The 27,943-nt window shown below is 39.3% G+C and overlaps 2 protein-coding genes across 5 annotated transcripts in view; one reads left to right on the top strand and one right to left on the bottom strand.

Annotated features, from left to right (window-relative positions):
* Positions 1–23,059, top strand: part of LIG1 (DNA ligase 1) — a 30,947-nt gene extending 7,888 nt beyond the window's left edge. For all 4 annotated transcript variants that reach the window (XM_087713721.1, XM_087713719.1, XM_087713722.1 and 1 more), the window contains exons 6-27: positions 280–381; positions 892–1,047; positions 2,662–2,782; positions 9,136–9,234; positions 9,906–9,962; positions 10,055–10,227; positions 10,421–10,587; positions 12,351–12,427; positions 12,725–12,816; positions 13,663–13,762; positions 14,581–14,666; positions 15,065–15,180; positions 15,264–15,359; positions 15,525–15,635; positions 17,693–17,764; positions 17,938–18,082; positions 18,420–18,502; positions 18,828–18,980; positions 19,680–19,733; positions 20,099–20,242; positions 22,269–22,361; positions 22,875–23,059. In XM_087713721.1, the coding sequence (XP_087569847.1) occupies positions 280–381; positions 892–1,047; positions 2,662–2,782; positions 9,136–9,234; positions 9,906–9,962; positions 10,055–10,227; positions 10,421–10,587; positions 12,351–12,427; positions 12,725–12,816; positions 13,663–13,762; positions 14,581–14,666; positions 15,065–15,180; positions 15,264–15,359; positions 15,525–15,635; positions 17,693–17,764; positions 17,938–18,082; positions 18,420–18,502; positions 18,828–18,980; positions 19,680–19,733; positions 20,099–20,242; positions 22,269–22,361; positions 22,875–22,949 (2,372 nt within the window). In that variant the 3' untranslated portion in view covers positions 22,950–23,059. The remainder of the gene's footprint in view (positions 1–279; positions 382–891; positions 1,048–2,661; positions 2,783–9,135; positions 9,235–9,905; positions 9,963–10,054; positions 10,228–10,420; positions 10,588–12,350; positions 12,428–12,724; positions 12,817–13,662; positions 13,763–14,580; positions 14,667–15,064; positions 15,181–15,263; positions 15,360–15,524; positions 15,636–17,692; positions 17,765–17,937; positions 18,083–18,419; positions 18,503–18,827; positions 18,981–19,679; positions 19,734–20,098; positions 20,243–22,268; positions 22,362–22,874) is intronic.
* Positions 23,060–23,223: 164 nt separating this feature from the next.
* On the bottom strand, positions 23,224–26,823 carry ATF5 (activating transcription factor 5). The gene is made up of 3 exons (XM_014067834.2): positions 26,675–26,823; positions 24,923–25,210; positions 23,224–24,307 (listed from the first exon to the last, which is right to left on the bottom strand). The coding sequence occupies exons 2-3, from the start codon at positions 25,098–25,100 to the stop codon at positions 23,661–23,663; spliced, it is 825 nt and encodes a 274-aa protein (XP_013923309.1). The 5' UTR covers positions 25,101–25,210; positions 26,675–26,823; the 3' UTR covers positions 23,224–23,660.
* Between the last annotated feature and the right edge of the window lie 1,120 nt (positions 26,824–27,943).

Consider the following 27,943-nt stretch of genomic DNA (forward strand, 5'->3'; position numbering starts at 1 on the left):
ACTCTCCATCTAGAATAACGAGGTTTTGTGTGACATTCTGTAGACATCCTTTAACATTTAACTATTTTCTTGATCTGTATCTTACCATTTTTGTAAATCTTTTTTTCTTTAAGACGGCTTTTTGGTAAAAAAATTATATAGGCAGAACTCTTGATATGAATTAAATACAGCATATCAATCTCTATGATCTCTTATTTGCTTTAAGGGTAGCAAAAGTTTCCTAAATGTTGGGAAAAGTAGTGACAGTTTAATTGCAAATGAAATTTATTCTACCTTTAGCCCGCAAGCAGCTTTCTAAACGTAAACCAGAGGAAGATGACAGTAGTTATTCTCATGAAAACCACAGTAGTAAAAGATGGAAGGAAAACCTTGATGGAGATGGTGAGCACCTTATTGTCTGGTTATTAGAAGAGAGTGATTAATATGAGAGACTCAAAAGGGGATGACTCAGTGACTGGCTATAAGCTGGGCTAAAATATTAGATGGAACTTTTCCTGGGGGGGGGGGTTGGAATAAAGTTTCTCTGAATTATTTCTGTGTAAATATAGTTTACACAGAGAATAAGCTTATGTTTGACTCAGTCACTAAAACTACCATGCCTTTTTATATATTCTAAATTAGGTGCACAGTTTTAGTTTGCAACATATTTTTCATAAAATATAATATATTGTAGTGTCCAGTCATGTTTGTCAATGTTTACATGAATTTGCCTTGTCTTCAGATCTTCTGTAGGCTTTTCAAGTTCAAGTTTGTTCTCTAAATGTTTGTTTCACAGAAGCAGTTTGCAACTATCTTGGGTATCAAAAATAGGTATCAAAAAGCAAATCAAAGCAAACTTAGTTCAATTTTCTACAGATAATGTTGAACATTTGATTTCTACTTTATAAACAGATTCTAAAGATAAAACCAATGAGAAACTGATAGAAGTGGAAGAAGTTAAAAGTGAGAATGCAACATTGGTGGAGCATAAAACAGATAAAAATGCAAAGGAAGAAGAAATTCCAGATTCCTCTAAGCCATCCAGCAAGTCAATTTCTAGTTTTTTTGGTAAGTTTGAAATATACCACCATTTCTGCATGGAGTAAGACCAATGAAATAGCAAACGTTATCAATTATTTGAGGTGATTCTTTTTTTAAAAAAGAATTCCATAAACCTGTCTCCAATTTTTTTAAATTTAAGAGTGCAGGAGAAAGTACCATATTTTTCAGAGTATCAGATGCACCCTTTTCCCTCAAAAAAGAGGCTGAAAATCGGTGCATCTTATACACTGAATATAGCCTTTTTTGCCTCCAGAAACCCTGCCTCTTCACCAAAATGGCCATGCAAAGCCTTTAGGGGGCTTTCAGAGTGTTTCTGGGGGCTGGAGAGGGCAGAAATGAATGAAAAACTGGTCGTTTTTTGCTCAATTCCCCCCCCCCCCCCAAGCTCCCAGGAGCACTCTATACGCCTCTTAAAGGCTATGTATGCCTTTTTTAAAAAAATGTTTTTGGGAGGTCTGCAGAGTGCAAAAACTTTTTTTTTAATTTGCCTCTTCAAAATCTTGGTGCATCTTATACTCTGGTGCTTCTTACACTCTGAAAAATATGGTACTTGTTTATAAGAAAAGAAGTATAATATAATCAAAGTGCTATATTAAGAGAGAAAGTAATGTCATATACTTCCTATAAGAGTCTGAACAAGTGGTGACTGATGAGAATAGCAATAGCACTTAGACTGATACAATGTGCTTTACAGTGCTTTACACACGGGCCATAGGTTCACCATCACGGATATAGGAGGTCCCTGACCACAATTGGGACCTGAATTTCAATTGCTATCAAAAACGATGTGGTTGTTAAGTACACTATCATGTGACCGGGCCTGGTTTTTACTGTAGTTGTTAACATGAATCACTGTTGACTTTAAGCAACTGATCATTAAGTGAATCACATGAAGAGTAAATGCAGTTTCCCCAATTGAATTTTCTTGTTGAAGCCAACTGGGAAAGTTAAAAATGCTAATCACATGACCACAAGAAGCTTCAGCCATCATAAATAGAAGCCACTTGCCAAGCATCTGAATTGCAATCACATAGTATTTAAATCACCTGTTCTGAGACCATCATAACTTCAAACCATTGTTAATTGAATAGTCATAAGTCAAGGACTACCTGTAAAGAGAAAATATGCCTACAAATCAGCATTCCATATACTGTAAGTGAGATTATCATAATTCTAACCTCTTGATAATTTTAGCAGGGAGATTAGTTTTTTGGCTGATAACAGATTCTGTTTAATGCCTTTGATTTTATACCTGACTTAAGACCATGGTAGGGACCAGAAAAGTTATCATTAAGCAGTGCAGTCATTAAATGTGGCATCACATGATTATATCTAATTTATGACCTTTCTTGCTGCAATCATAATCTGATTGCAGCAAGAAGGTTGACTGGCTTGCAACCTTCCCAGCCAGCTTCCCCATTGACTTTGCTTATTGGAAGCTGGCTAGGAAAGTTGCAGGTGGCAATTACATTATCACAGGACACTGAAAACATTGTAAATGTAAGGATTGGTTGCAGGTCCCCTTTAAATACTGTCATAACTTCAAATAGTTGGTAAATCAATGGTCTTAAGACAAGGACTATCTGTAATTTGGAATGTCTTTTATGTTTTCATTTTCAGCTCCCAAGAAGAGTTCTGTGAAAATAGAAAAGAAGCAAGCACCTGTAGTATCAGCAAGCATATCAGTACCAAAGTGTTTTAATAAAATTAGTAATGATGAGACCAGCAGCATAGCTGACAAGTAAGTGATTGGTGTGTTTTTCCAAGAAGGCTCTGTTTCATATTTATCTTAATGCTACATCAGTATTATTTATTTATTTATTTATTTATTTATTTATTTATTTATTTATTTATTTGTCTTGTATGCCGCCCACTCCCGGAGGACTCCGGGCGGCTCACAAAAGACAAGGGAAAGGGGAAAAACGAGACAAAGACAACATATTAAAAACAAAACCAACATTCACAATTTCCGTGGAGGTAAATGCTTCTCAGCTCCCCGCAGCCTGCTGGAACAGCCAGGACTTGGTGGCTTTGCGGAAGGCCGGGAGTATTCCAAAGTATAAGGTCATGTAGTAAGCAGAAGATCGCAATAATTCATGCCTTTTGTCCAGAAAGGATTTAACAGAAAGTTATTTCAAGAAAAATCAATGTGAGTGTTAATGTCACAAAGAGGGAACAAAGTATAAAATATTTTATTCATAAATATGTACTATGAAAACGATAAATATATATTTATTATTTATAAATACAGTTACAGTAGTTATATAAATATCTTTTCAACTGTGTTTTTATTGTTTAGGTCTGGTAGCTTTAAACATACACATAAACTGATCAAAAACTGTGAAAATAAAACTTGTTAAGTTTTTGCTTCAAACATTTTTCATTCTCCTGTGTGCTGCTTGGAGAATCCAAGCATGGGTTAACTTTGTCCATTAGCCTAGAGACTGAGTTATGAAATTGTTGACCACACCTCTTCTGACTCGTAGAGTTCCGTTTTTTAACTCAGTTTAACCTGAAGAAATGTAAATATTTTCTTTAGGACAATAGACAATATTTTAACTCATAATATCTTAATTAGTTAAATTTTTAGCGTTATTTCAGTTGGCTAGCATTTATTACCTTTCGGTTCAAGAGACTTTTTTCCCTGGTCTGCAGCGGAGTGGGGTGGCTTCCCATTCCGACGGGCAGCCGCCCGTATTGATTCAGGTGCTCATGTACCCTGAGGAAACTGGGCGCTGTTTATTTTCTGCAAGGATAAATTAAGGTTGCGAATTCTTGATCAACGAGTGGAGCCATGGGGCGGTTCCTCGCCTGTTTGTCTGCTGTGGTTGAGAGTCAGTTCACCACTCACACTCAACATCTGCATGCGTGAATGCCGGAGAGAGATCAGGTCGCCTTAATGGCACACGTCGACCCACCGCTGCCATTGCGGGTGGTCATTTTTGTTTTCGCTCATCAGGGCAGGCTGCCATCTTTGAGGCAACTTTTAAATTTCATGCCATCTTTCCTTGCTGAAGAAGGAGCAGCTTGGCTTTTGCGCTGAAAGCCGCAGTGACATCATAACAGCCATTAATTATGCGGTTTGGGAGAGTCGCTGCCATTGTGAGGTCTGCAGCAGTGTGGTCGCGTGTAATCTTGCTCCAGCAACGCATAGCAACAACTTCTTTACAGTTTGCTCTTTGGTGCTGTTGAAAGTGGCAAACAGCAGTGATGCATCCCCCTCTTCAATCGGGTCCTTGGATCAGTCGGGAGCTTTGGGTCTACCAATTGGGCTTTCCCTTCATCATAAGGCCAAGATAATGGCAGACTGCTCTATCTCTGATAGAAGCTCTGGGGCAAAGTCATTTCCCTTGCCACAGCAGAACCCGCCAAGACTAGCGCTAGGCTGGGGAGGTTCACTACTAAGACCACATGTAATAGAGCCCGGGCAGACACCTCATCCGTGGCTGCGGGCAGGGCCTCCAAACATAAACAAAAAAGGAAGCATTTATCCAAGCCTTCGGTTACTGCAACAGCTAGCAGATCATCACCAATCATAACAGCGGAAAGGCTTTCATCTCTTTCTCTGCCTGGGTCTCTTATTATCTGGGCAGGGACCCAGGGTTGGTCTCCTGATATCCCATTCCACAGGGACTCCTGTGACATGGGATTGAGACTCCAATCTCCTCCTGGGCTGCCTGAAATTGGCCTGGCTCCGGTGTCTGCATCTAAGCATTCGGTGTCAGTTGCCACATTCTACCCCATGACAGCAGGGCTGAGATCCGAGGAAGGCCTTCCTTTTAGTCTCTCCTCTGAGATAAAGGATATGATCTCAGCAGCTATATCACAAGGAGTAGATGTTGAGCTGCAATGTAGGGGGCAACCTCCTCGACATTCTATTTATCCAGGCCCTTATCCACTTCTCAGTTGGATCCCCCTTTTCCCCTTCCTTCATTTCATAGTGAAGGTTCGGTGGTAGATGAGGACGAAGATATGGGGGATCAAGAACTTTCAGATGATGGAAGAAGTCGGGGCTTAGCAGTGAGAAGACGGAGTTTCAGGCCATTCCTGAAATTCCCCTATTCCAGAAGAAATGGACGGGTCGTTTATGATCCTAGCTGTCCCAGAGAGACAGTGAAGGTTTGGGGAGATCCAGTGACCTCAGAGACGTTCGCAGGTCTCGGGGGGGCTCGGATTTCAACCCCTTTTGCCATCCCTTTCTGGATTAGCTGTATGCTAACCGAAACTGCAGGCAGCCCCTAAGAATGGTAGAAGTGTTTTCAACTGGTAAGCTGATTTTATTACTCAAAGAGAGATGGTCCGCATTAAAATCTAAGCTAATTGAAACCAAAGAACAGAAGAATCTAGCGCCGAATTATTATTATTTTTTTAATGGATTTATGGCTGGTGGTTACCCTATTTCTTAAATGTTTTGAATGCTGATTACATGGATAAAGGAAAGTTTACTCTATTTCAATACTCCCTCAGGCTCTCTTTAAGTGGGCTGTAAACCTATTTACTATACTTTGGCTTCTTATAACTTGACACTTTTACTACTTGGCTGTGTTGGTCTAAGATCAGATAAGATTGCATAGCTCTCAGCGTGTCTTTACTTGCGAATATCTTCTGCATCACATCATGGCGTCTGTACTTGCTTCAATTGATTCATTTCAAATGATTTTTTCCGCTTTTCAAAAGTTGTTTGATACGTATGAAAAATCTTCAGAAAATTCTGAAAAAAAACTGGACTATCTCTTGTTTTTAACATCAAAATATGAAAGAAAGAGTGAGAGCGTTGAATGTTTGAGTGCTCCTGAAACTCAAATGAAGAATGTTAGAAAGGAAGTCTCTCAACTTGCTGACACGTCGGGTGTCTGGTCTACTTCGGAGGCAGAAAGAGAAAGAGATACAACGCTTGAAAGAAGGGAAGCCATACAGAAAATTTATCTCAAAAGACAGATTGCAGGAGGAATGAGAAGCATTAAAGAATCTATACTTTATGAAACATTATTTGCAGAATTTTCGATACCACCCTTGAAAATCAAAAACAAATTGAGTGGAACAAGCCAAGGACAACGTTATTACATCAGAGGCACCCTAAGCAAAAAGGTGCGAAGATATTTCTGCTTGGACTTGCTTATAAAAACGTTTGGGGAACTTGTTTTAAGAATGGTAACAGGGCCAAGGAAGTTTTGCTATTGGAGAGACATAGGCTGATAGATTGAAGAATACAATTGAAAATTAGCTAAATCTAATTACTCTTATTTGTAATAGATATAGCTGAATAATAATTGATATTGATAGTAATGTATATAATGTGGAGTTGATATGATAAATAATAATTGGATATGAGAAAGGAAGGTTGGAAATATTTTTGGATTATATACAAAGGTTATTAATCACAATAATTATCACTATTAAAAAATAAAATAAAATATATACAGTTAAATGTTAATTATTATGGGGAAAATGTTATGATATATGATATAACTACATAAAGAAGGGAGAATGATAATAAACTATACTGCATGGAAGATGGACTTTTTGGTATTAAATATTATGGATGTTCAGCTAAAATAGGATATGAGGATTTGATGTTAATAGAGGATATTACAAACAAGTAAATGAAATGTCAGCAGGTGTTATGGATTAATTCTTTGGCATAGTTAAGGATGAAGGATGTTTAAATAACTGTAGTCAACTAAAAGTGGAGGTATAATGATGTTAATATAGTAAACATTTGAGTTAAGATATTTGAATTAATATGAATTAATGGAAGAGATGCACCAAAACATGTTGTAACCAGCTGATATACTTTTTTATATATATATAATATATATACCTGTGTTCTTTTTTTTTTTGTTGTTCGGTTTTTTCTTCCCTGCCTTGTCTTTTGTTCTTTTTGTCTTTTTTTTTTTTTTTACTTTTTCTTTTTCCACTAGTGTGGGCATGTATTGTTTAAGATTATTATTTTTATTAATATCTTTAAATAATAATTACAGTCAAATGAAAATGGATATATGATGATGGTGATATGTATGAATATTTGAGTTAAAATGCTCGAGTTAACATGAGTTATGTTTGTTGACTGTGGAGGAGATGCACGAAAGTTTGACACACTTTCTATAGCATGTAAAGAAAGATGTTGTACTTGTTTTAAATTAAAAATTAAAAAAAATTAACAAAAAAAGAATGTATGATAGGTAGGAATCGGATATGTATTTGTATGATTAGTAATTATATAAAAGAAAGGATCAATGGACAGGTAATCTGATTGACTACATACATACAGTTATGTAATGGATATAAAATGTAATTGTTGTAAGATCTAATCACTATATGGAAACGTTTATGCCAGAAATGGTGCACTATGTCCGATGTTTTTAATGTTTATTTAATAAAAAAACTTTTAATGGAAAAAAAAAGAACTTTCAGATGATAAGGGCCTAGTTCAGAACAAGCTCATGTTTTTCGGATTGTTTAGGCCTGCATTAAACCTGATTATTTGTGCATTGTTTAGATTCCCAGTAATGCTCTAACTTCACTGGATTCTGTATTCTACTGAGTCATTATAATTACATTTACCTGAAATGATGACAATATTTATTGTCCAGATAACTATGTATAGGGTTTATGGGAATTATATTATTTTACATTTTCTAAGAATACAGTAATATACGTGACCCGTCAAAACCGCGTTCCACAAAAGCGTGGTCGACGAAAGCGCGTATGTGACGTCATCACAGCGCGACGAAAAAGATTGAAAAATTGAAATAAAAATTAAATTACAGCAAGCCGATTCACATAAAGGTAAGGGTTAGGTTTAGGGTTAGGGTTAGGTTAAGGGTTAGGTTTAAAGCGTTAGAGTTACGTTTAGCGTTAGGTTAAGGGTTAGCGTTAGGTTTTTCGTTAGGTTAAGGGTTAGGTTTAGGGTTAGGTTTGGGGGGGTTAGGGTAAGGTTTTCGCTTTATTTTTACATTTTTCGATCTTTTTCGTCGCGCTGTGATGATGTCACATACGCGCTTTCGTCGACCGCGCTTTTGTCTACTGCGGTTTTGTGGTGGAACCATAATATATGCAAATGCTTTTGAATATTGAATGGTGCAAAATGACAGAAACACACTAGCCTTGCCTTCAGTTGACATCCTCCATGTTTAGAAGGAGTGTCTATAGTGGAGAAACATTTGTATCTAAATAGTCAAATAAAGAGACTTTATATTGTAGACTTTCAATTTCTAGTGTAGAAGATGATAAAATGAAAATAAGACTAGAACTGAATTGAGTAACTTTCTGCAAAATAAGAATGCATAGATTTTCTTCTGCTTGAGGCCCACCATCAGGCCTTTACAGATTATTTTATATTATGCAAAGAAAAAAAATTAAAAACGCAGCTCAGTTCTCCGAAGTTTCCTTTCTAAATTTTCCAATGTTATTTTTTACTATGTTGTCTACAGTTCTTGATGACAAGTAGAGAAAAGGTGGTATACATGATTTTTATGCGTAGTTAAAACATTTTTTTTCTGCCTGATTTTACTGATGTGAGGATGTCTTGTTATAGTCATCTTTTCATGTCAGTGGTAAGGTTAGCAGGTTTATTGATCTGATTTTCTAAAATGCATTGAATTTGGAAACTACTTGGATTAGTTTTAATACCAATTTGTAAAAAGTTGCAATAATTCTCCAGGCCTCAAGAAAGTATGAAAATTTATGCAGAAGTTATTTCTTTCGCATGACACCTTTTCCCAGTGTATGATTTGTTACAAAAAGGCTTGGATACTTTTGCATAATCTGATGATAGATTTAGAAATATTAGTAGTACTTAGACTTATATACTGCTCCTAGTGCTTTACAGCATACTCTGAGCAATATGTCAGTATATTACCCCCAACAATCTGGAACCTAATTTTACCGACCTCAGAAGGATGGAAGACTGAGTCAATCTTCAGCCAATCAGGATCAAACCTCTGGCTATAGGCAGAAGTAGCCTGCAATATTGCATTCTAACCACTGTGCTACCGTGGCTCCCAAATCTTAAGAAATTAGTTAGTCATTTGGTGTAGGATAACTACATACCATGTATTCCCCCACCTCACCCCCATCCTGTTGCTTTTACAGTTTTCTCAAGCCATCTCTTACATTTGAGCTTGCAGAGTACAACCCTACAAAGAGTGGTTATCATCCTGTTCTTGATGCTTGCTGGGTCCCTGGCCAAAAGTAAGTGCCACTGAGATTACATTTTATGCTACAAAACATTGCTTCTTTTAAAAATGTATCTCTTACTATTCAAGCACCAGTGGATGTTTCCTTATCTGTTTTCATGTCAGTCAGTCTCATAATGAGCTTCATTATAGAATCATGTTAAATTACTGTATTAATTATCTCATGTCCTAAACCAAGAATTGGTATTTAAGACCTGTGAAGAGTATGTCTCTTCTTCCAATCATAGTTACCATCTAACACTTCTTTAATATAAACTGTCTTTTGTTTAGAGTCAAGCTATTATAATCGAGCTACTATTTTTTCTAAAACACTAGTTTGTTATTTTGATCTGCATTATTAATTGTTATGGCTTAGCATGATATGTGTGAGCCTACCCAATGATACCTTATTTAACAGTTAAAATATTTTAAAAAATCATAGCTTATCACAATATGCAAGTCCAATTGAATAAAATAGATGGAATTTAGTATTGATTTTTGAGAGAGAGGAAGTCCTTTTTAAGACTTTAGCATTCTTTTTCACTGATTGCTGTTTTTTTGGGTTTTTTTAGCAAATTCAGGGGATATAAATTTATGCAAAGAGAAGAAAGTTCACTTTGTTCTATTACTTCTGGATGTTGCGTTTTAGTTTCATAGATATTGCTGTTATACTAATTCTTTTGACAGGATGCCATACCTGGCTGTGGCTCGTACTTTTGAATATATTGAGAAAGAATCTGCCCGGTAAGATGACTTGTTACAAATTACAGAATAAGTAAGGATATTTGTAGCATTTAGTCTTGTCCTCAAAAATCATACATCATTTCTCTTTCTAGGTTGAAAATTATAGAGACCTTAAGCAACCTCTTTCGTTCTGCGATTGTCCTATCTCCACAAGACTTGCTCCCCTGTGTCTACCTCTGTCTCAATCAGTTAGGCCCAGCATATGAGGGCCTAGAATTAGGCATTGGCAAAACCATCCTCATGAGAGCTCTGGCCCAGGCCACAGGTGAGTCTATCTAATTATAATCTTCCTTGGAGAAGTAATATTAGGCAATAGCTGCCAATAAAACAAACATTAGTATGCTCTTGTTATAAAGTAGAACATAATCTGAAAAGATGGATTATAGAATTAATAAATTAGTGACAGTATTTTTTTTTTAAAAAAAAATCTTGACTATAGGATCTTGTCTTCTCTCTAGGTCGGCAACTGGACCAAATCAAGGCAGAGGCAGCAGAGAAGGGAGATCTAGGTGTAGTTGCTGAAAACAGTCGCACAACACAAGGAACTGTCATTGCTCCACTCAAACTTGGTGCTGCTGCTGTCTTTGGCAAATTGCGAGCAATTGGTCAGATGGTGGGAAGCTCTGTAAGTAATGAATGAGAAGATATTAACAATTTTGTTAAGAACACAGACTGCTGTGTTTATTAGGGGATGTGGCCAATGTTCCCTCTATTTTTTTTCAGTGTGAGCAGGAAAGTATAGTGTTTGAGCAGCACATTTTCATGCCCGAGCACCTGAATTTTTTTCACAGATGTCACTTAAGACAACAATGAAATCAGTATTATTTGAAACTCAAAAGTTATGTTTATTCAAGGTACCCGCTTAATTAAAAGTGTTAAATAATAACAGTATCACTTAACAACGCTCCTGCTTAGCAACCAAAATTTTGGCTCAGAAACTGGCATTTGAAGCACACAAGTCTTAAAGCTGTCAAGTTACAAGATCCTTGCACCCCTAATCCTTTAGAAAACCCTTCAAACCTGACAGCTTTAAGACTTGTGGACTTCAACCCCCAGAATTCCTCCTCCAGTCATGTTGCTCTTTTGCCTCGGCTCCACTCTGGCTACCTCCGTCCGGACCTGGCAGCTGCGACGACATCATCAGCCTGGATCTGCTCCATCTTCGTTTTTTTCACCAGGGGCAGGGCTGCCTCTGAAGATGCCAACGAGCCCCTGCCGCCACCAGAATAACTGCTGCTGCCACCTCCTCCTCCAATAGCACCACCGCATTTGTCGGCCGGCGCTGCAGCTGAGGTGAAGCCGCCAAAGCTCCCGCTGACGCTCCCGCCGATGGCAGCGGCGGCGCCTTCCCCTCTGCTCAGAGCACCTGAGCTGGGCACCGCGTTACCCCTGCTGCCACCTGTTCCTCCGCCATGCTTTTGAGAAGCCGTGAGGTCTTTTTCTCCCTGCTCCGCCCCCTTCGCTGCCTTTCTACTGGCCCCCGTGATGGCACTGCCATCAGGTTCCTCCTCACCACCTCACCTATGACAGCACTCCGGCGCCCTTTTCCCCTCCCACGGTCAGTCCAAACCTGCCGTCCAGCTCCCGCCCCTCAGGGGGAAAAAAGGCATGCTTTGCTGAACATGGGGCAACTGATGGTAGTTTGAGAGAGCGCAGCCAGCGCAAACTACCGTCAGTTGCCCCGTGCTCATCAAAACAAGTCTGGGGAGGTCCTTTGTGGGCGGCCAGTTTTAGCCGCCTGCAAAGGACTTCCCCATGCTTGCTTTGCTAAACAGGGGGGGACTGATGGTTGAGCGGTGCAGCCGGCACCTAGGAGGTCCTAGGTGACCGGCCGTGCCGCGTAAGCTCCTGCCACCGCCCCCCCCCCCCCCCCCCCCGTGCCCATGCTAACCCTAACCAGGACAGAAAATCTGAGATCCCTCAGCTTCCATAGCCTGTGACATTAAAAATCACTGTGCTGCACGGTGTTTTCTTGTCACATGCACGGCCCCGCACCTTAGAGGGAACATTGGATATGGCAAGGATTCAGTTGGTTAAATGTAACATATGATATTAACTTTAATATTTATGTCGCACAAATATTTGATGTTATCACTTCTGAAAGAACAGTCTAATAGAACACTGGCATGGAAGAAAATAGAGTTTCTGAAAGCATCATCCAGAGAAATTTATTTTTAACTCTTATGTCTATTTGTCAATAAAGTTGGATAGTGGTAAAACAATTTTCTGAAGTGTCCTGTCTCATGTATGTATAGGAAGAGCCTTTTTGTGAGGTTGCTATCATTATATAGAATGAAATTTTCTAAAATTACCATGCCTAGTTATCCTTCTTCCTTTTCTTCCACCCCTATGCATCTCAACACCTATTTCTATTTCTTTTTTCCTCAGTCTATGAACAAGAAAATTGACATTATCAAATCTTTGTTTGTTGCGTGTCGCCATTCAGAGGCTCGTTATGTGGCTCGGTAAGTGCAATTAGACTTGTAGCACAATTGTTCTCCTTGTGGCACTTCAATATATCCACATTATATTGCTAAAATGATGTGCTTGATGTTTAGTTTGCATTATCTCCAGTGATTTCCTAAACACTATTACAATAGTTATTTCTTCTATTTTACTTACTGGTTTGTGGCAAACTCTCAGCATTCTATTTCTCAGTGTCCTTAATTCCAATAAACACAAAGCTGTGCATATATATAATTCTCCTTCAGCCATTAACATAACCTCTTCAGTATTGTAATAAAGTTCTTTGTGCATTGCAGGTCACTACAAGGAAAGTTACGGATTGGATTAGCAGAGCAGTCTGTCCTCTCAGCTCTTGCCCAGGCAGCATCACTCACTCCCGCAGGACAAAGTGAGTTTGCTTTGCAAACATGAAATAGCACTAATCCTGGCTGAAGGGAAATGTATGGAGTTCTGCCCAATACATGGGAATACCTGATTAGCATTCTAGTGCAAAAGAATTGAATATATATAGAACCATCTAGGAAGTTGGGATCATTCATAGGACAGGACGTTTGTATTCTGTATTAAGTCAGAATTAATTAGAAGACATCAGCTATTTTTATTATTGCTAAATAATTCAGAATTTAAAGATTTGAGTCAGAGAACAAAAAATACAATTAATCATTAACAAATAAATGTAGTCATATTTGCAACATGATTTTAGGGGCATGGACAGCATATTCAGACTTTAAAAATTCAAATAGTACTTTTTTTTTCTAAAAGTACATGGCATTTAATATACAAGTAGTCCTCACTTACCAACCACTCATTCACTGACCATTTGAATTTATGACAGTGCTGTAAAGAAAGATTCATGATTGGTCATCAAGGTTACAGCTGTTGCAGCATCCTTCAGTCATGTAATTGCTGTTTGTAACTTTCACAGCTAGCTTCTGACAAGCAAAGTCAGGAAATAGGCAGCAAGTCATAGTCATGTAACATGCTTAATGACCTGCGGTGATTCATTTAAAGATTTCAAATGGAACTGACATCATAAGTCAGCACAGTTGTGTGACCTTGTGTGTAATAACCACTCCACTTAGCAACAAAGTTCCCAGTCTCTTTTGCATTACTTTGAAGTAATGGTCAATCCAAATGAGATATTCTGTACTTTTACTCAATATGTGCACATCCTAGCTAAAGGAATCCAATCATTAGTATGTAAGTTAATATGCATATATTCTTCCCCTTCTAGAATTTCCCCCAAAGGTTTTGGATGCCGCAAAGGGCAAATCTGCAGATGCACGCAAAGCCTGGCTAGACGAAAGGGTCTTGATTGTTAAACAGGCCTTCTGGTGAATATTATTTCTATTAATAAATTATTCATAATGCCTTTCCATTGCCTCTAGCTCTCAGTTTTCATAAATTGCAACAGGTAAAGTCCCTGACAGCAGTAAATGCTACCAAGTGTATCTGGCTTCAATCGTATCTTTTTTTGTTTTTTCACTTGTAAATGAAGCTTTTTGTGAATGGATAAGAAAGGAAACCTGAGCATTTATGCTTTCACTTTCTCTCACTTATTCCTATTTGCCCTCCTAAGTAGTTTTCAGTCTAATTCAGTCCATATGTACTTACCCATAAATTTTCCTTTGTTTTTTTTATTTATTGCATATTTGCTAGGAAATACCCAGCCAGGCAAGAGGGGAGATCAAAAGTAGAACTAGCCTTGTATCTTTATGCAGCCGCAAAAGACTTAAGCATAACCCCTCCTAAATTCCATGATGCCTTAGCTGTGTTCCTAAAGGAAGGCAAACACTCTGGGAGATTCTTTTACTGATATAAGTAGAACATAATAAAGTAATCGACATGAACTTTTCATGTGTGGACCCAGTTGTTTAAGCCTGACATAGCTGGAATACTGTATACCTACCCCCCTGTAATAGCTTATGTTCTCTCACTGAGCTTTCTAGAACTTTTGGAAAAGGCAGGAAAGTGCCAGGGGGAAAAAAAGTGATGGAGCCTTACAAAATATTAAAGAAATATTAGCTTGAATCACTTCTGATTGAACTGAACAATCAAAAGCCACTACAAACTTTGGATTAGGGAATTTATATATTTTAGCTAGCCAAGATCTAGTCACAGATCTCTGTCATTTTAATTTCTTTGTTTTCAGCGAACTACCAAATTATGACATAATAGTACCTGTCCTTTTGGAACATGGTGTGGAGAGCTTGCCTCAGTACTGCAAAATCACGCCAGGTATTTTTAAACTATCTTAGTGGGAGTAGGGCACTTGATAAACTGAGAATCTATCCCTTAAACAGAACTAGCACTTTCTCTCCAAAATTTTATATGCTTTGCAATTTATATATACAGTTCTGGGTGTTTGTTTTAGGTTTTCAAAAACCATGCATTTTCATCTTAGAAACGAACCAGGTTCTATTCCTTATGATTGTATTTGCCTTTTAAAGTACAGATTGTCAATAAAAGGATGTAATAAAAAATAAGTATTCTACAATGTACTGTAATCAATTTCTTCTATATAATCCGTGTATGTTTGCTCATTTGCTCTCACCTGCCCCCTTGGATTTTACTATGCATTGAGTCAGAATTTAACAGTTATTGCAAATCCAAGCTATGTGTATTTTCTCCAACAGGTATCCCCCTGAAGCCCATGCTGGCTCATCCAATCAAAGGAATTGGGGAGGTATTAAAACGCTTTGAAGAAGCAGCCTTCACTTGTGAATATAAATATGATGGGGAACGGGAACAGGTAACAATGTTTGTTGTGAACGAAGAAGAGAATTCTTATTCTCCTTTCCATTTGTAGTTCATTAACTCTTCCTTTCCATGCAGATCCACATTCTAGAGAATGGAGAAGTACATATTTATAGCCGAAGCCAAGAGAACACCACAACAAAGTACCCTGATATTGTCAGCCGTGTTCCCAAGGTACGATTGTTAAAAATATCACAGAAGGGAACAACATGGAGATGATTTTGCTGGCACAAGAGCAATTTCAGTAGTCAGTGGGAGGAATGCTTTAAAAAATTGTACTAGATTGAGAACTTGCAGCATGCAGAAATTCAGTTGAGTTAAAATTATATTCTTGTGCAGGTGAAAAACAGCACTGTGAAATCATGCATTTTGGATGCAGAGGTAGTGGCCTGGGACCCTGTTTCAAAACAGATTCTTCCATTCCAAATATTGACCACCCGCAAACGCAAGGTAAAACATGCTGGATGATTCTAGAATGTGTTAATCACTGTCCCTGCTACAGTCCTTTCTTTAGGGCAGGGGTGTCAAACTCAAAAGCAGTACGCCGTATCCAGCCCACGATGATGCCAAATCGGGCCCGCATGGCCATCCTGGAAACTGTTAAGGGTCTGGCCCGTATTACTTCGGCCCAGCCAACACCATCCCGGTGGGTGTGCATGCACACAGGCCCAATTCTCCATCGCCACGTGCCCAGCAACTAAAGTAGTCTGGGACTAGTATAAAGAAAAATAGTTCAGACCTTTCAATCTTGCGAGATTTTTTTTTCCGTGATAAGTTGGAAGATGTGAACTATTATTTTTACTGTAGTCCCACAGGCTACTTTAGTTGGTCTGCATACGGCAGCAGCGAAAGGAGCTAGAAAGGTTAGTGAAGGGATGTGGCTGCCCTGGGTGGAGAGAGGATTTTGCCTGGCTGAAGAGCCCTCAGGTAAGGCTGGACAGGGTAGATGGGGGAGCTCTGAACCCCTTGATTTCTTCCTCCAACCCCTGCCTCACTTCGTTTTTCACCATTTCTCCTCACCGCCATAACCTAGCAAGAAGCTGAGCAATGCACTGGTGTGACAGCCACAAAGCAAGGCCGGGGGGGATGGAAGCACGAAGCAACTCCCTGCACCAGCTTATCTGAGCGCTCCACCAGCAAGGCACTGAAGTGCACCCACCCACTCACCTTGCTTCGTACACCACCATCATTCCGCTTCACTGCTCAGGTGGCACCTGTCACCCATGCCATTGCCAGCAGCTTAGGTGCCCTGTCTGGATCGCTCTCTCTCCCATACACACACACAAAATTGGATGTCTCGGTCCCTCCCTCCCTCCCTCCCTCTCTCTCTCTCTCTCTCTCTCTCTCTCTCTCTCTCTCCATTTGCATGCAGGCGTGCTCTGTGGGGTCTTGTTAAGTGTAAAGTAGTTGTGGGGGAAGGGAGGAGTAAGAGACCGGCAAACACTTTCCATGCCGAGAATGAACGTTTCTGGGTCCCTGACTTTGCAAAAGAGGATGGGTACCTGAATCTGTGCTATATTATAGCACCCAGGAGCATCCATTCTCAGCACAAAAAGCATTTCCCAGCCAACTCTCCTCTCCCTTTCTCAAAGCAAAGACAAACAAACAGAAGCAAAGGGAGGAGACAGATGTTTGCAAGGTATGTGAATCATTGTGGCAGGAAGGGAGGGAGAAGCATGAGGTATCTTAGTGGGTCGGGAGGCTTTGAGGGCATGTTCTATCAGTAGGCACCCATGGCCTTCTCCACCCTGAGATACCTTGTGTGCACATTGGTATTCTTGAATTGTGAGCTCTTATGAAAGTATCCCCTCCTTGTGTGTAGCAAACAGCTATTTCTAGGACGGAAAACATGACCAGGAAAGAGGGGAAGAGAGCAAAGAAAGAAAAAGAAGGAAAGAATGAAGAGGGAAGGAAAAAGGAGGGAAGGAAGTTTATAATGAGAGACATTGAAAGTAAATCCTGCCTTAGCACTTGGCCATCAGCAGCCCTGCTGCCTTTTGTCATCATCTTGTCCCCTCCTGATCGCTCTTGGTGGTCTCCCATCCTATCATTAAGGATGCTTTGGTTACAAAGCTCTCTTACAAAGGTCTTTTCATAAGAAGATAGAGTGGGCCTCCTGCACACACAATGAGCAACCTGGCCAAGGAGAACAAGCAAAGTAGCAGTGGGAACTGGCCATGCCCACTCCGCCCCCCCCCCCCCAAAGTCAACCACAATCTTGATGCGGCCCTCAATGAAATTGAGTTTGACACCCCTGCTTTAGGGCATATCACAACTGCATGGATTGTGGAAATGGATTACTTTTTGAATGATGGGAGGAGAGGTGAAAAATATCTAATTCTTCAAAATAAGACATCTCATATAGGGAAAAATATTTTTCTTCTGGCAGCTATTAGTTAAGGATATGTAAAAGTCAGCAATAAAATTAAACCAGAAATGTTTTAATTAATATTCTGTGGTATAAATATCTAACCGCCCTATCCCTTTATGGTGCCATTGTTCTCTAGGATGTGGATGCTGCAGATATCCGAGTGCAAGTTTGTATATATGCATTTGACATGCTCTACCTTAATGGAATGGTAAGTATAACAAAAAAAATTTTTTGCTAAAAATGAATGCTTGATACTTTATAGTAATCTTGCTTCTTATTTTTTCTGTGTCTCTAATTGTTTTTGTAGTTACCTTTTTTTAAACTCTTTTGAAGTCTCTGCTCTGTGACTTTTTCTTAAATGTGAAATTATCTGTATTTTAGTCATTAGTCCAGAAGCCTCTGTCGCAGCGTCGGACCTTACTGCATAATTCTTTCAATGAAGTTGAAGGCCAGTTCCTTTTTGCCACCTCCATGGATACTAGTAATGTTGATGAGATAGCAGAATTCCTGGAACGCTCTGTCAAAGGTATTGTGTAGCTCATACACAAGTTTCTTTTAGTATCTTTGTTTATAAAACTCAACCTTCCGTTGAGCATCAAATGAAAGCAGATATTGCAGAGTCTTAACGTTTAGAAGAATGAAGTTTACCATCTTACTTAATTTTGTACCTCAGTGGATTAATTTATTTTTTATTTATTTATTTTTTACATTTTTGAACCATCCCTCTTCAGAGATGGATAACCTAGGATCAGTACAACTGTGAGAATAACAAGTGAATCATTTATTTCACTTTTAAGCTTTTAAATAGCAAAACTGAATAAAAACATGCTGTAGAAGATAATAAAATGGTTTGCCTTCCTCAGACTCATGTGAAGGGTTAATGATAAAAACACTGGAAGTGGATGCTACATATGAAATTGCAAAGAGGTCACACAATTGGCTGAAGGTAAGAACTAAATGCTTGATCAGCTCTAAATAGTATGTAATGCAATTGCTTAGCTGTGCAGACTTGTGGCAGAATTGCCCCGTTTCTTCAAATTGCCCATACTATTGTTCAAGGATGGATGGTATTTTATTTGTTTCTGTGTTTGAATAAAAGAAGCCAGAATGGTCAGGAATAAGGAATGCAAATAATAAAAGTTATATTCCAAATTATTCTTTCCTACTTGATATATCCTTCCAGAACCAGAACAATCTGTCTAGATAGATATCGGTCTAGATCCTGCGCAGCAGATGACTTACTCCATTATTTATTATGTTTCCCATACCAGCTTAAAAAAGATTATCTGGAAGGTGTTGGTGACACCCTTGACCTGGTGGTGATTGGTGCCTACTTGGGCAAGGGCAAACGGGCAGGCACATATGGAGGTTTCCTTCTTGCATGTTATGATGAGGAAAGTGAAGAATTCCAGAGCATCTGTAAGGTAAGAATGTTTAGAATACCACTTTTAGGACATTTTGATCATTGATTTACAAGTTATATTTTTTTCCTATTGAATAGCATCAAGTGTCCTGACTTTAATTTTGATGGAGGGAAGAGGATTGTGTTTGAGTCAGTCTTGATTCCTGGAAACCACATGGACAAGTCTTGGCAGTTTCCTTGGCAACATATAGTGAGCAGTCACTGGAGGTTTTCAGGGAAAAGAATTGAACAGTCATTTGTCCAGAGTAGACTGAAAGTTCCTGCATGGAGGGTGGTTATGGGAGCTATAATGGAAGACTTCCAAGATCCTTCCAAGTCTACGATTCTATGTTTTCAAAAGTGATTTGCTACTGCCTGCTTTCCTAGGGCTGAGCAAGAGTCAAAATTACTCAGCTGGCTTTGTGGCTAAGGGGAGATTAGAACACATGATGTCCTAGTTTCTAGCCTAGTGTTTTTAACCACTAGACCAAAATGGCTCTGCCTGTTCTAATTAGAATCTATAAAACAAGATTGCCATAATGACAGTTTATCTTGGGGGGGGGGGGGCTACCAATACTACAAAAGAAATAGACAATAAATAGTATCTGATCTGTAAAATTGGTAGCTTTTATATTTTCCATTTCACCTTGTCCCTTAAAATATTAATGGTAGACATTTGGTTATTTGTATCTAATTGTCAGTATACTTTATCCCTTCTCAGATTGGCACTGGATTCTCTGATGAGGACTTAGAGAAACTCCATAACTCACTCAAGGTAGGAACTTTTATCTGTTCATTTGAATATGGTTTACTGATATCTTTTATTCCTTCATTTTTTAATGTTTAAATTCTTAAGAAGAACTAAAGAAGAAAAAGCAGACTCTTTTGATTTGATGGGGCAATTACTCCTGATTTATTCTCTGATTCACATGTCTAAGATGACCGACCTATCCATTGAACTCAGTATTATACAATATTGCTAGTGCACTAATTGCTCTGAATGATTCAATTTGGGCTATATTTCAAGTTCTGAATGCTATCAAAAGTGTCAAAAAGTACATTTTAAATGTGAAGTAGAATATTTCCAATTTTTAAAAGAATCACAGATTCTTAGTACTCACTCTAGTCTCTGCATTACAGGATTGCGTGATTTCACAGCCACGACAATACTATCGTTGGGGTGGAACAGCTGAACCTGATCACTGGTTGGAATCCCAGCATGTTTGGGAAGTGAAGTGTGCTGATTTATCCATTTCTCCCATTCACAGAGCAGCATCGGGTTTGGTGAGTGATGGGTGAGACCTTGGAAGGGATTCATATGTGTATAGCAAGGACTACATGTAATTTGTACTTACCAAATAGTGAATAAACTGTTGATTGGCTGTCACTGCTTAGGAAATATTTTGAGATCACGGTTCTGGCAGTATTACTTTAGCATTCTGTAGCAATTTCAACTCATTTTCTTAGGCAAATGTGTAAAACTACATCTTCAGCTGTTAAAATGACATTTTAAGATTAGAAATGTCTGTTACTGTTTAATAGGTATAAGGATTTTATTTTTATGCCATGCATGTATTATTTAGGTTTTTTAATTAGGTTCTTCCATAGGCCCTAGTCACTGGAACAGTTTATTTTAGTTTTGTATAGAAGTATATAAGGCAGTGTTTTTCAACCTTTTTGTGCAAAGGCACACTTTTTTCATGAAAAAAAATCACGAGGCACACCACCATTAGAAAATGTTAAAATCTTTTAACTCTGTGCCTATATTGACTATATATAAAGTGTTTTTCCCACGGCACACCTTATACTATGTCACGGCACACTAGTGTGCCACGGCACAGTGGTTGAAAAACACTGATATAAGGTATAAACATTTAACTTGTAATACACACACACACACACACACACACATACACATACACATATTAAGTAACAACTGTTCAGTAATCTATACTGGAAGGAAATGCAGAACTATACTGTGAGTGACCTGGCTGTAATCTCAAAAGTTTAAATTTTATTTAATCATTTGAATGTTTAAAAATACCATAATTATGTTTTTGATGTTCAGCTTGAAATACTACATTTTGAAATGCTGTGTCAGCAACAGAATGACTAGGTACAGAAAAATATAAAACAATACTACTAAATAATGTTTAACAATGGGGACTGGGCATTAAGTGGGGCAGTCATAAAATGTGACATCATGTGACCATGTCACTTAGCAATGGCCATTCCAGCACTTTCTGATTGAAATCATTAAGCAAATCCCACACCCTCATTAAGCGAAGTTATTTATTTGCGATTTGCAACCTCCTGCCAGTTTCTCTATTGACTTTCCTTGTAGGTCACAAATGGTGATCATGTGACTGTAGTACATTGCCAGCATCATAATCGCAAGTTGGTACCAAGCATGCAGATTGGGATCACAATTGGAGATACTGCAATTGCCAGAACATCCGTGACAAATCATAAGTGCCACTTGTTTAGTTCTATCACAACTTAGTTCTATCACAACTAATGAATGGTCATTAATCAAGGACCACCTGTAATGGGGAAATAAATTTAGAATATGCTCTTAACCTAATGTAACTTTATTAATGCTAGAGGCATGTCCAAGGATTTGATAAGATCTGGTGGATTCTAAGCCCTTCACACAACTCATAACCCCAGAGCCTTTCTAAGAAACTTCAGATCTCATTGTTTCAGAAACCAGTGAAGAGTCATTCTGGTAGTGCTGGTTTTACTCCTAACAAATCATATAGTAGGAGCATGCAAGCCTTGAAAATGATCTATAAGTATATTTTTGAACTCACGTAATCATCTCACTTCTCTGCTATTACACGTTAATTTAATATTATAACATCATCATAGTCTATGCCTCAGATAAGCAAGCAAAGTTGAAACAATAAATATTAACTATTATAGCCATTGCCTTAACATAAACTTTTATATTTGAATAGGGTTGCTTCAGTATATAAACGATTGTTCATAATAATAGTTTCTACACCTGCAGAGTTGATAACTGGAAACTAATTTTTGATGTGTGGTCCTCCTCTGATGTTTCCCAGATGCATGATATGTGTAGTTTTGTGTGTGTGTATGTGAGAGAGAGAGAGCAAAGTTGCCCCCAGCAGTCTTGTGGATGGATTCAAATTAAGATCCAAAGTCATCTTTGCTAGCAAAAGACATTACTGGGAAGAGAACTAGCAATTAACCATTTCTCTTCTTTGCCCAGAAAACAGTACTTCAAAGGAGGCCTTAAGAAAGTAGCTTTTATGAAACTTCAAGGATAATTTATTATTCCTTGCAGGTGGATGAAGAAAAGGGCATCTCCTTACGTTTTCCCAGATTCCTGCGCATCCGAGATGATAAGAAACCAGAGGAGGCGACTAGCAGTGCTGAGGTAAAGATGGCAAAATATCTATATATAAAGAGGAAATGAATCAGTAAAGAATTATTTGCAGTATATGCAAAATTGGATCCATATCCTTTTACATTATTACCTGTAATCATGACAAGACATATTAAGCAATTTTTGTAGCCCAGGACTGCATATTTTTTTAATAAAAGCTTTGCTACAAGGTATGCGTGGGTGTGGACATTTCTATCCTTTTGGATTGAGCTTCAAATTACTCACATTGCTCAATTTTCTAAATGAAGTGATTGGAATGCGGTGGGGTTCATGGTAAAATAGATGCCTCATGTATACTAACATGACCCAAACTCCTGAAAAGGTCATTTCAGGCTGCTCTCATAGCTACAAAGAAGAGAGGGATGCTCAGATTATTTTGAGAATTGCAAAAACTGCTTTTATATGTTGGAAAAGAAATGTTAAATTAGTATAATAAAAGTTTCCCCAAGAGACCATCCTACAATTCTCATGTACAAATACTCAGCTGCCTTTCTTTTAATACAGGTGGCTGAACTTTATCGGAAACAGCAGCAGATCCAAAATCAACTGTCACTGGAAAAAGATGATGTTTTCTATTAATAATAAAGTTTATCTAATTGAAGGGGTTTTTTGGCATGAAGTCATAGTACTGAACATAAGTGATTTGTATTAAGTTTGGGGTAGAGAATAAAATGGCAACACTGATTACAGCTTTTTGTTTCTGAGTGGTTCGTATCCCAGCTGAATGAAATTTTCTGTGATCAGATATGAAATTTAAGTTGGTGAAAGTGTATAAGCCAACCTTGATATTTTAAAACTCCTGTTTATGTTGTAATACATCTTTCTGGGACATCTATAAGTCTTGACTCAGAGCAAGTGTTTAATATGTGTTTATTAGTGCATAGTTAGGTACAGGTAGCTTAAATTCGATAAAGTACATACAAAACAAAAAGCTAATACACAGCTTCAGGACTATTGTCCAGGTTGAGAGGAGGGGTGGGGGAAAAGGACACCATCCCAATACAGCCTTCCCTGATAATCCCGGTAATGGCAACAAACTGGCTAATCTTAGCTCTTTCCTACCACAGCAGTACCAATTTCTTTCAAACTAAATTCATTCTCCTTCCTCCACCATTCCTTATCTCTATAACTCTGCCTGTTTTGCATTACTATCCTACCCCAAAGGATAATGCAAGCTAATGTGCCAACATTTCCCAAACTAAATATCTAACATGCTTGTTCTGTTCTCGCCTACATACGCTGTTCCATAGCCTCCCCTCAAACTTTTCCTTTCATGAGGATAGAGGGCTTCTAGGGGGAGGTTCGCAAGCGCTGACTGCGTGCCTTGTACACTTCAATGAGCAGGTCTTTGACATACTGGATCTCTCTTTCAATAGATTCTGCTTTCTCTCGCAGCTCGCGATTGCGTGCCTCCAAGGCCTGGCACTCATCCCCCAATGCTTCATGTTCAGCTCGTTTACGCTGACGGTACCGCAGGGCTGCCGTCTTGTTCTGATCTCTCTTCTTCTGGCGTCGATCCCCTTTAGGCGTTAGCACAAGTGATTGCTGAACTGAGGCACATATTTCATTGCCCTGCAGGGGGAGCTCAGCAGGCATTTCCCCACCATAGAGCTCCAACAATTCTAAGCAACTTGAATCCAAGGTTTGCAAGGGTGCAGGTGTACTGTGGTGGTGGTCCAGTGAATGGAAGCCATCACCAAAAGGAAAGTGAAAATTCCCATCAGAGGGAGGGGTGCTGGGTGCTACCTGATCAGGTGAGAGAGTTTCCTCCAAGAAATAATCCTCCATCTGCTCCAATTCTTTTTTGAGCAGGGAGGCCATGGCCTCCAGGTCCGGAGCAGGAGGAGAGGGCAGTGAGATTGGCGAGGACTCCCCTGACACACTCAGGAGCGTGGCCAGGTCTGTGCGTTCCGTCATCCAGTCTGAGAAGCCATCGCCTATGGTGTAGCAAAAGCAAAATGGGACAAAGCCACAACTTAACAAGACAAGCTAGAAAGTAAACATGTGTTTCAGAATAAAGCTTGTTGCAGTTATGTATGGAATATTTTAGAGAAATAGGTTATCTGAATTAGTACAGGAACAACCAAATTATAATATGGGTAAACAAAAGCCAAAGTAGTGGTGATGATGGGGAAAGAAACTAAGGGAAGGAATATTGAAAGACTATTAAAAGCCCTACCCTTTCCTTGCTTAACTATCAAATTTGTGCTTCAAAAATTTATATCTTCCTTAGATTAAAAAAAGATTCAAGAAGATGCTAATTCTTTCCTGATCATCTGAATGCTTACCTTTGCCCTTGGTTCCAGATTGAAAAAAAAGATGACAACTGACTATGCAGATTAGACTCAGATACCTAAATGGATTTTTCTTTAAGTCTTTACTATCATCCCAACGCTAAGAGGAGCCTTTCAGAATGTTAGCACTCAATTGTATTAAAATAGCTGGCAAACTAGTAGTAATCTTATGTCCCTAAAGTGGATATTCCTTGTTTCTTATATATGTAAATGTTCTCAAATCCTAAAGTTTGTTCTACTATCACTCAAACTGGTCACCTGTTAGCACTGGCCGCTCCATGCCGAGGGCAAAGCCCTGATCCACAGGTCCGGGTAGCAGCTCACTGTGACCGGCATGGGGCAGCCGGTGCTTGAGCAGCTCCGGCCTGCAAGACATGGCGCTAGCTGGGATCATGGTCATGTCCAGGTCCAGGGTCAGTGCTGCCAGCAGAGACATTGTATTGGTGATCACTCAGGTTCAGTGCAGGATTTGTACGCAGCAGGCAAGATGTGGCTCTGCTCCTGCAGGCAAGGATAATGGTGGTAGTGGTGGTGGCCAAAGGGGACCTGGAAAACAATAGAAATGAATCTTATTTTCTCAATGAAATCATTAGCCAAGATTTCTTTCTATTTTTGAACAGACTAGAATTTGTTTTACCTGTAGTAAAAATCTTAGCACTTTGTTCAGTGGTACAATCAACTTCCGTGAAAATATTTGTAGATCAAGCCTCTGCTGGCAGGCCAATAATGGATACATAACTAGGTTGGGACCATACCCTATACAGGTAGTCCTTGATTTACAACCACAATTGGGCCCAGAATTTCTGTTGCTAAGCAAGGCAGTTGTTAAGAGTCACATCCCATTTTATGATCTTTTTGCCACAGTGAAGTGAAACATTGCAATTAAGTGAATTACATGGTCGTTAAGGGACAGGCTTTTGCTAGAGGTCAGCTGGGAAGGTCATAGGTGTGAATCACAGGACCCCAGGACATTGCAACCATCATAAATATACACCAGGTGCCAGACATTTGATCATATGACCTTGGAGATGCTGCAGCGATCATAAGTGTGAGACTCATAAGTCACTTTTTTCAGTGCCACTGTAAGTGAACAATCACTAAATGAATAGTTGTAAGTCAAGGACGATATGTGGTAGGTTAATTACAACTAGTAATTATATAATTACAACTTGGCCCTGCAAGAGTGTTAGCCAAATTGATGAAAATTAAGGGGGGTGTTCGGCTCTTCAAAATACCAAGGAGAACATGCAATAGGGACAATGAACTTTTCTCGCAGTAGAAGCACCATAGTACAAATTCCTCTTTTGCTAACAGTTGGAACCTCCCCCCACCGTTGGACTTCAACTCCCATAATCCTCAGCCAGCATAAGTTTTTTGGAAGTTTGATCCAAGACCTCTGAAGACCACCTCGAGGGCAGGTGCAGGTGCAGACATGCATGTTTGCGGGAAACAGGGGAAGGAGCAGTGACAGAGCTGCGGTCACACAAAGGCTCCGCTCGCCGCCCGGCTTTTCTCAGTGGGGTTACGCAAGCCGCATCTGCTTTCTTCCCTGGAGAGCAGAAAGTCTTACTCTGCTCCCCGATGGAAAGAGGGGCGGGCAGACAAACAGGTTTTAGCATGCTAGGAAACGGAGGGGGGGGTAGGGAAGAGAGGAAACTAGGACTGCTACTCTACATCTATTTAGACATTTGGAAAATCCCAACATCCTTGAACGCGTCACCCCCGCTTCATTACTTTTCCTTCAGTTTTATTTATTTTATTTAGTTTGTGGCTCATGTACAATATAACAGGAATAAGAATAAACATGAATAAGAACACAAGAAATGGGTACAAATAAATGGGGACAGTAGGACAGGGACTTTAGGCACCTTATACACGACCCTAGTTATCCCCAAGCCCACCGCACCCCTGGGTCCTTCTCCCATCGTAAGGGACCCCCCCCCCCTTTCCGTAGAGTGGTAGTCGGGAGAAGATGAATGGGAAAAGACAGCATCCCAACGCATTACTTACTCCATGTTGCCGATTCTGTTGCAGCCTGCAACACACGCTCGTTTTCCTCCGGGATCCACGCAGCCCTAGAAAGCCATGTCCTCGATTTCGCGTGCCTCGCCGGCGCTCTAAATCTTGAATCCTAAATTTGTGACAAGAGCAGAATGAGTCACAGCGGGGTGGAGCCTCCGTATATATATCCCTCTAGCCTCCACGCCTCATCGCAGCGGCGTCGCGTATCCTTCCGCCACTTTCTTGCCTGATACTGCTTTCACTAATGCGCATGCTTGGAGAGCGGGGAGGAGGCCCTTTTCGTTTATTTTCCGCCCCCAACCCATTTGAGGCGGCGATTTTTATTTTTATATATATAAAAAGTTCAAGGAATCAACATTTAGTTGATACATTCAGAAAAGTTAGCCTGCCCTTATTCGATACACTTTGCACATACTTAAAAATAACCTTGTCCCTTTGATACAAACTGATTTCCAAACTATAGCGCTTAATATGCTGGAAAAATCCTCTTTTCCACGGTACCCAAAGCTGATAGTATTTATTTGGGCAAAACATTCGGTATATTTCAAAACATGAGCAGAGGCAAGCATGTTAGTGCAATAAGTCTTAAGTTTAACTGTAAACTGAGCTTATGCTCCCATGGCAAATAAATGAAGCCACCAAATTATGAGCCAGCAGTGTGCTGCAGCATCCAAAAAGCTAATACAATCCTTGGTTGCATAAACAGAGGCACAGAATCAAAGTAATGTATTAGTATTAACATATTAATGCCGCTTTATAAAGCATTAGTAAGGCCACACCTGGAATACTACATCCCATTTTTGTCACCATATTACAAAAACATGCTGAAACTTTGGAAAAAGTGTGAAGAAGAAAAGCAACAGGACTATTAAAGGCCTGGAGACTAAAACATATGAAGAATGGCTGCAGGATTTGAGTTTGGCTACTCTAGAGAAAATAAGGCCTAGGGGGTACATGATAGCAGTATTTCAGATTTTAAGAGGTTGTCACTAAGAGGAGGTGGGGGTCAACCTACTTTCCAAAGCATCAGAGGGCAGAACAAGAAACAATGGATGGAAACTAATCAAGGAGAGAAGCAAACTAGAATTAAGGAGAAACTTCTTAACAGTGAAAAAATTTAACTAGTTGAACGACTTGCAATCAGAGGTTGTGGGTGCTATGTCACTGGAGCTTTTAAGAAGAGACTGGAAAGTCACTTCTCTGAAATGGTAGAAGGTGTCCTGCTTGAGCAGGGGGCTGGACTAGAAGACTTCCAAA

The sequence above is a fragment of the Thamnophis sirtalis genome, unplaced genomic scaffold (assembly GCF_051295495.1).
Source record: "Thamnophis sirtalis isolate CommonGarterSnake01/CBP01778 unplaced genomic scaffold, rThaSir2_p1.2 scaffold_4, whole genome shotgun sequence".
In the NCBI taxonomy this organism is placed as follows: Eukaryota; Metazoa; Chordata; class Lepidosauria; order Squamata; family Natricidae; genus Thamnophis; species Thamnophis sirtalis.

Bases quoted from the DNA above. Each gene is read 5' to 3' on its own strand.
- ATF5 (XM_014067834.2), bottom strand. From the start codon at position 25,100: ATGTCTCTGCTGGCAGCACTGACCCTGGACCTGGACATGACCATGATC. The intron at 24,308-24,922 runs GTGACCAGTTTG...GCTACACCATAG, and splicing joins GGAGCGGCCAGTGCTAACAG to GCGATGGCTTCTCAGACTGG.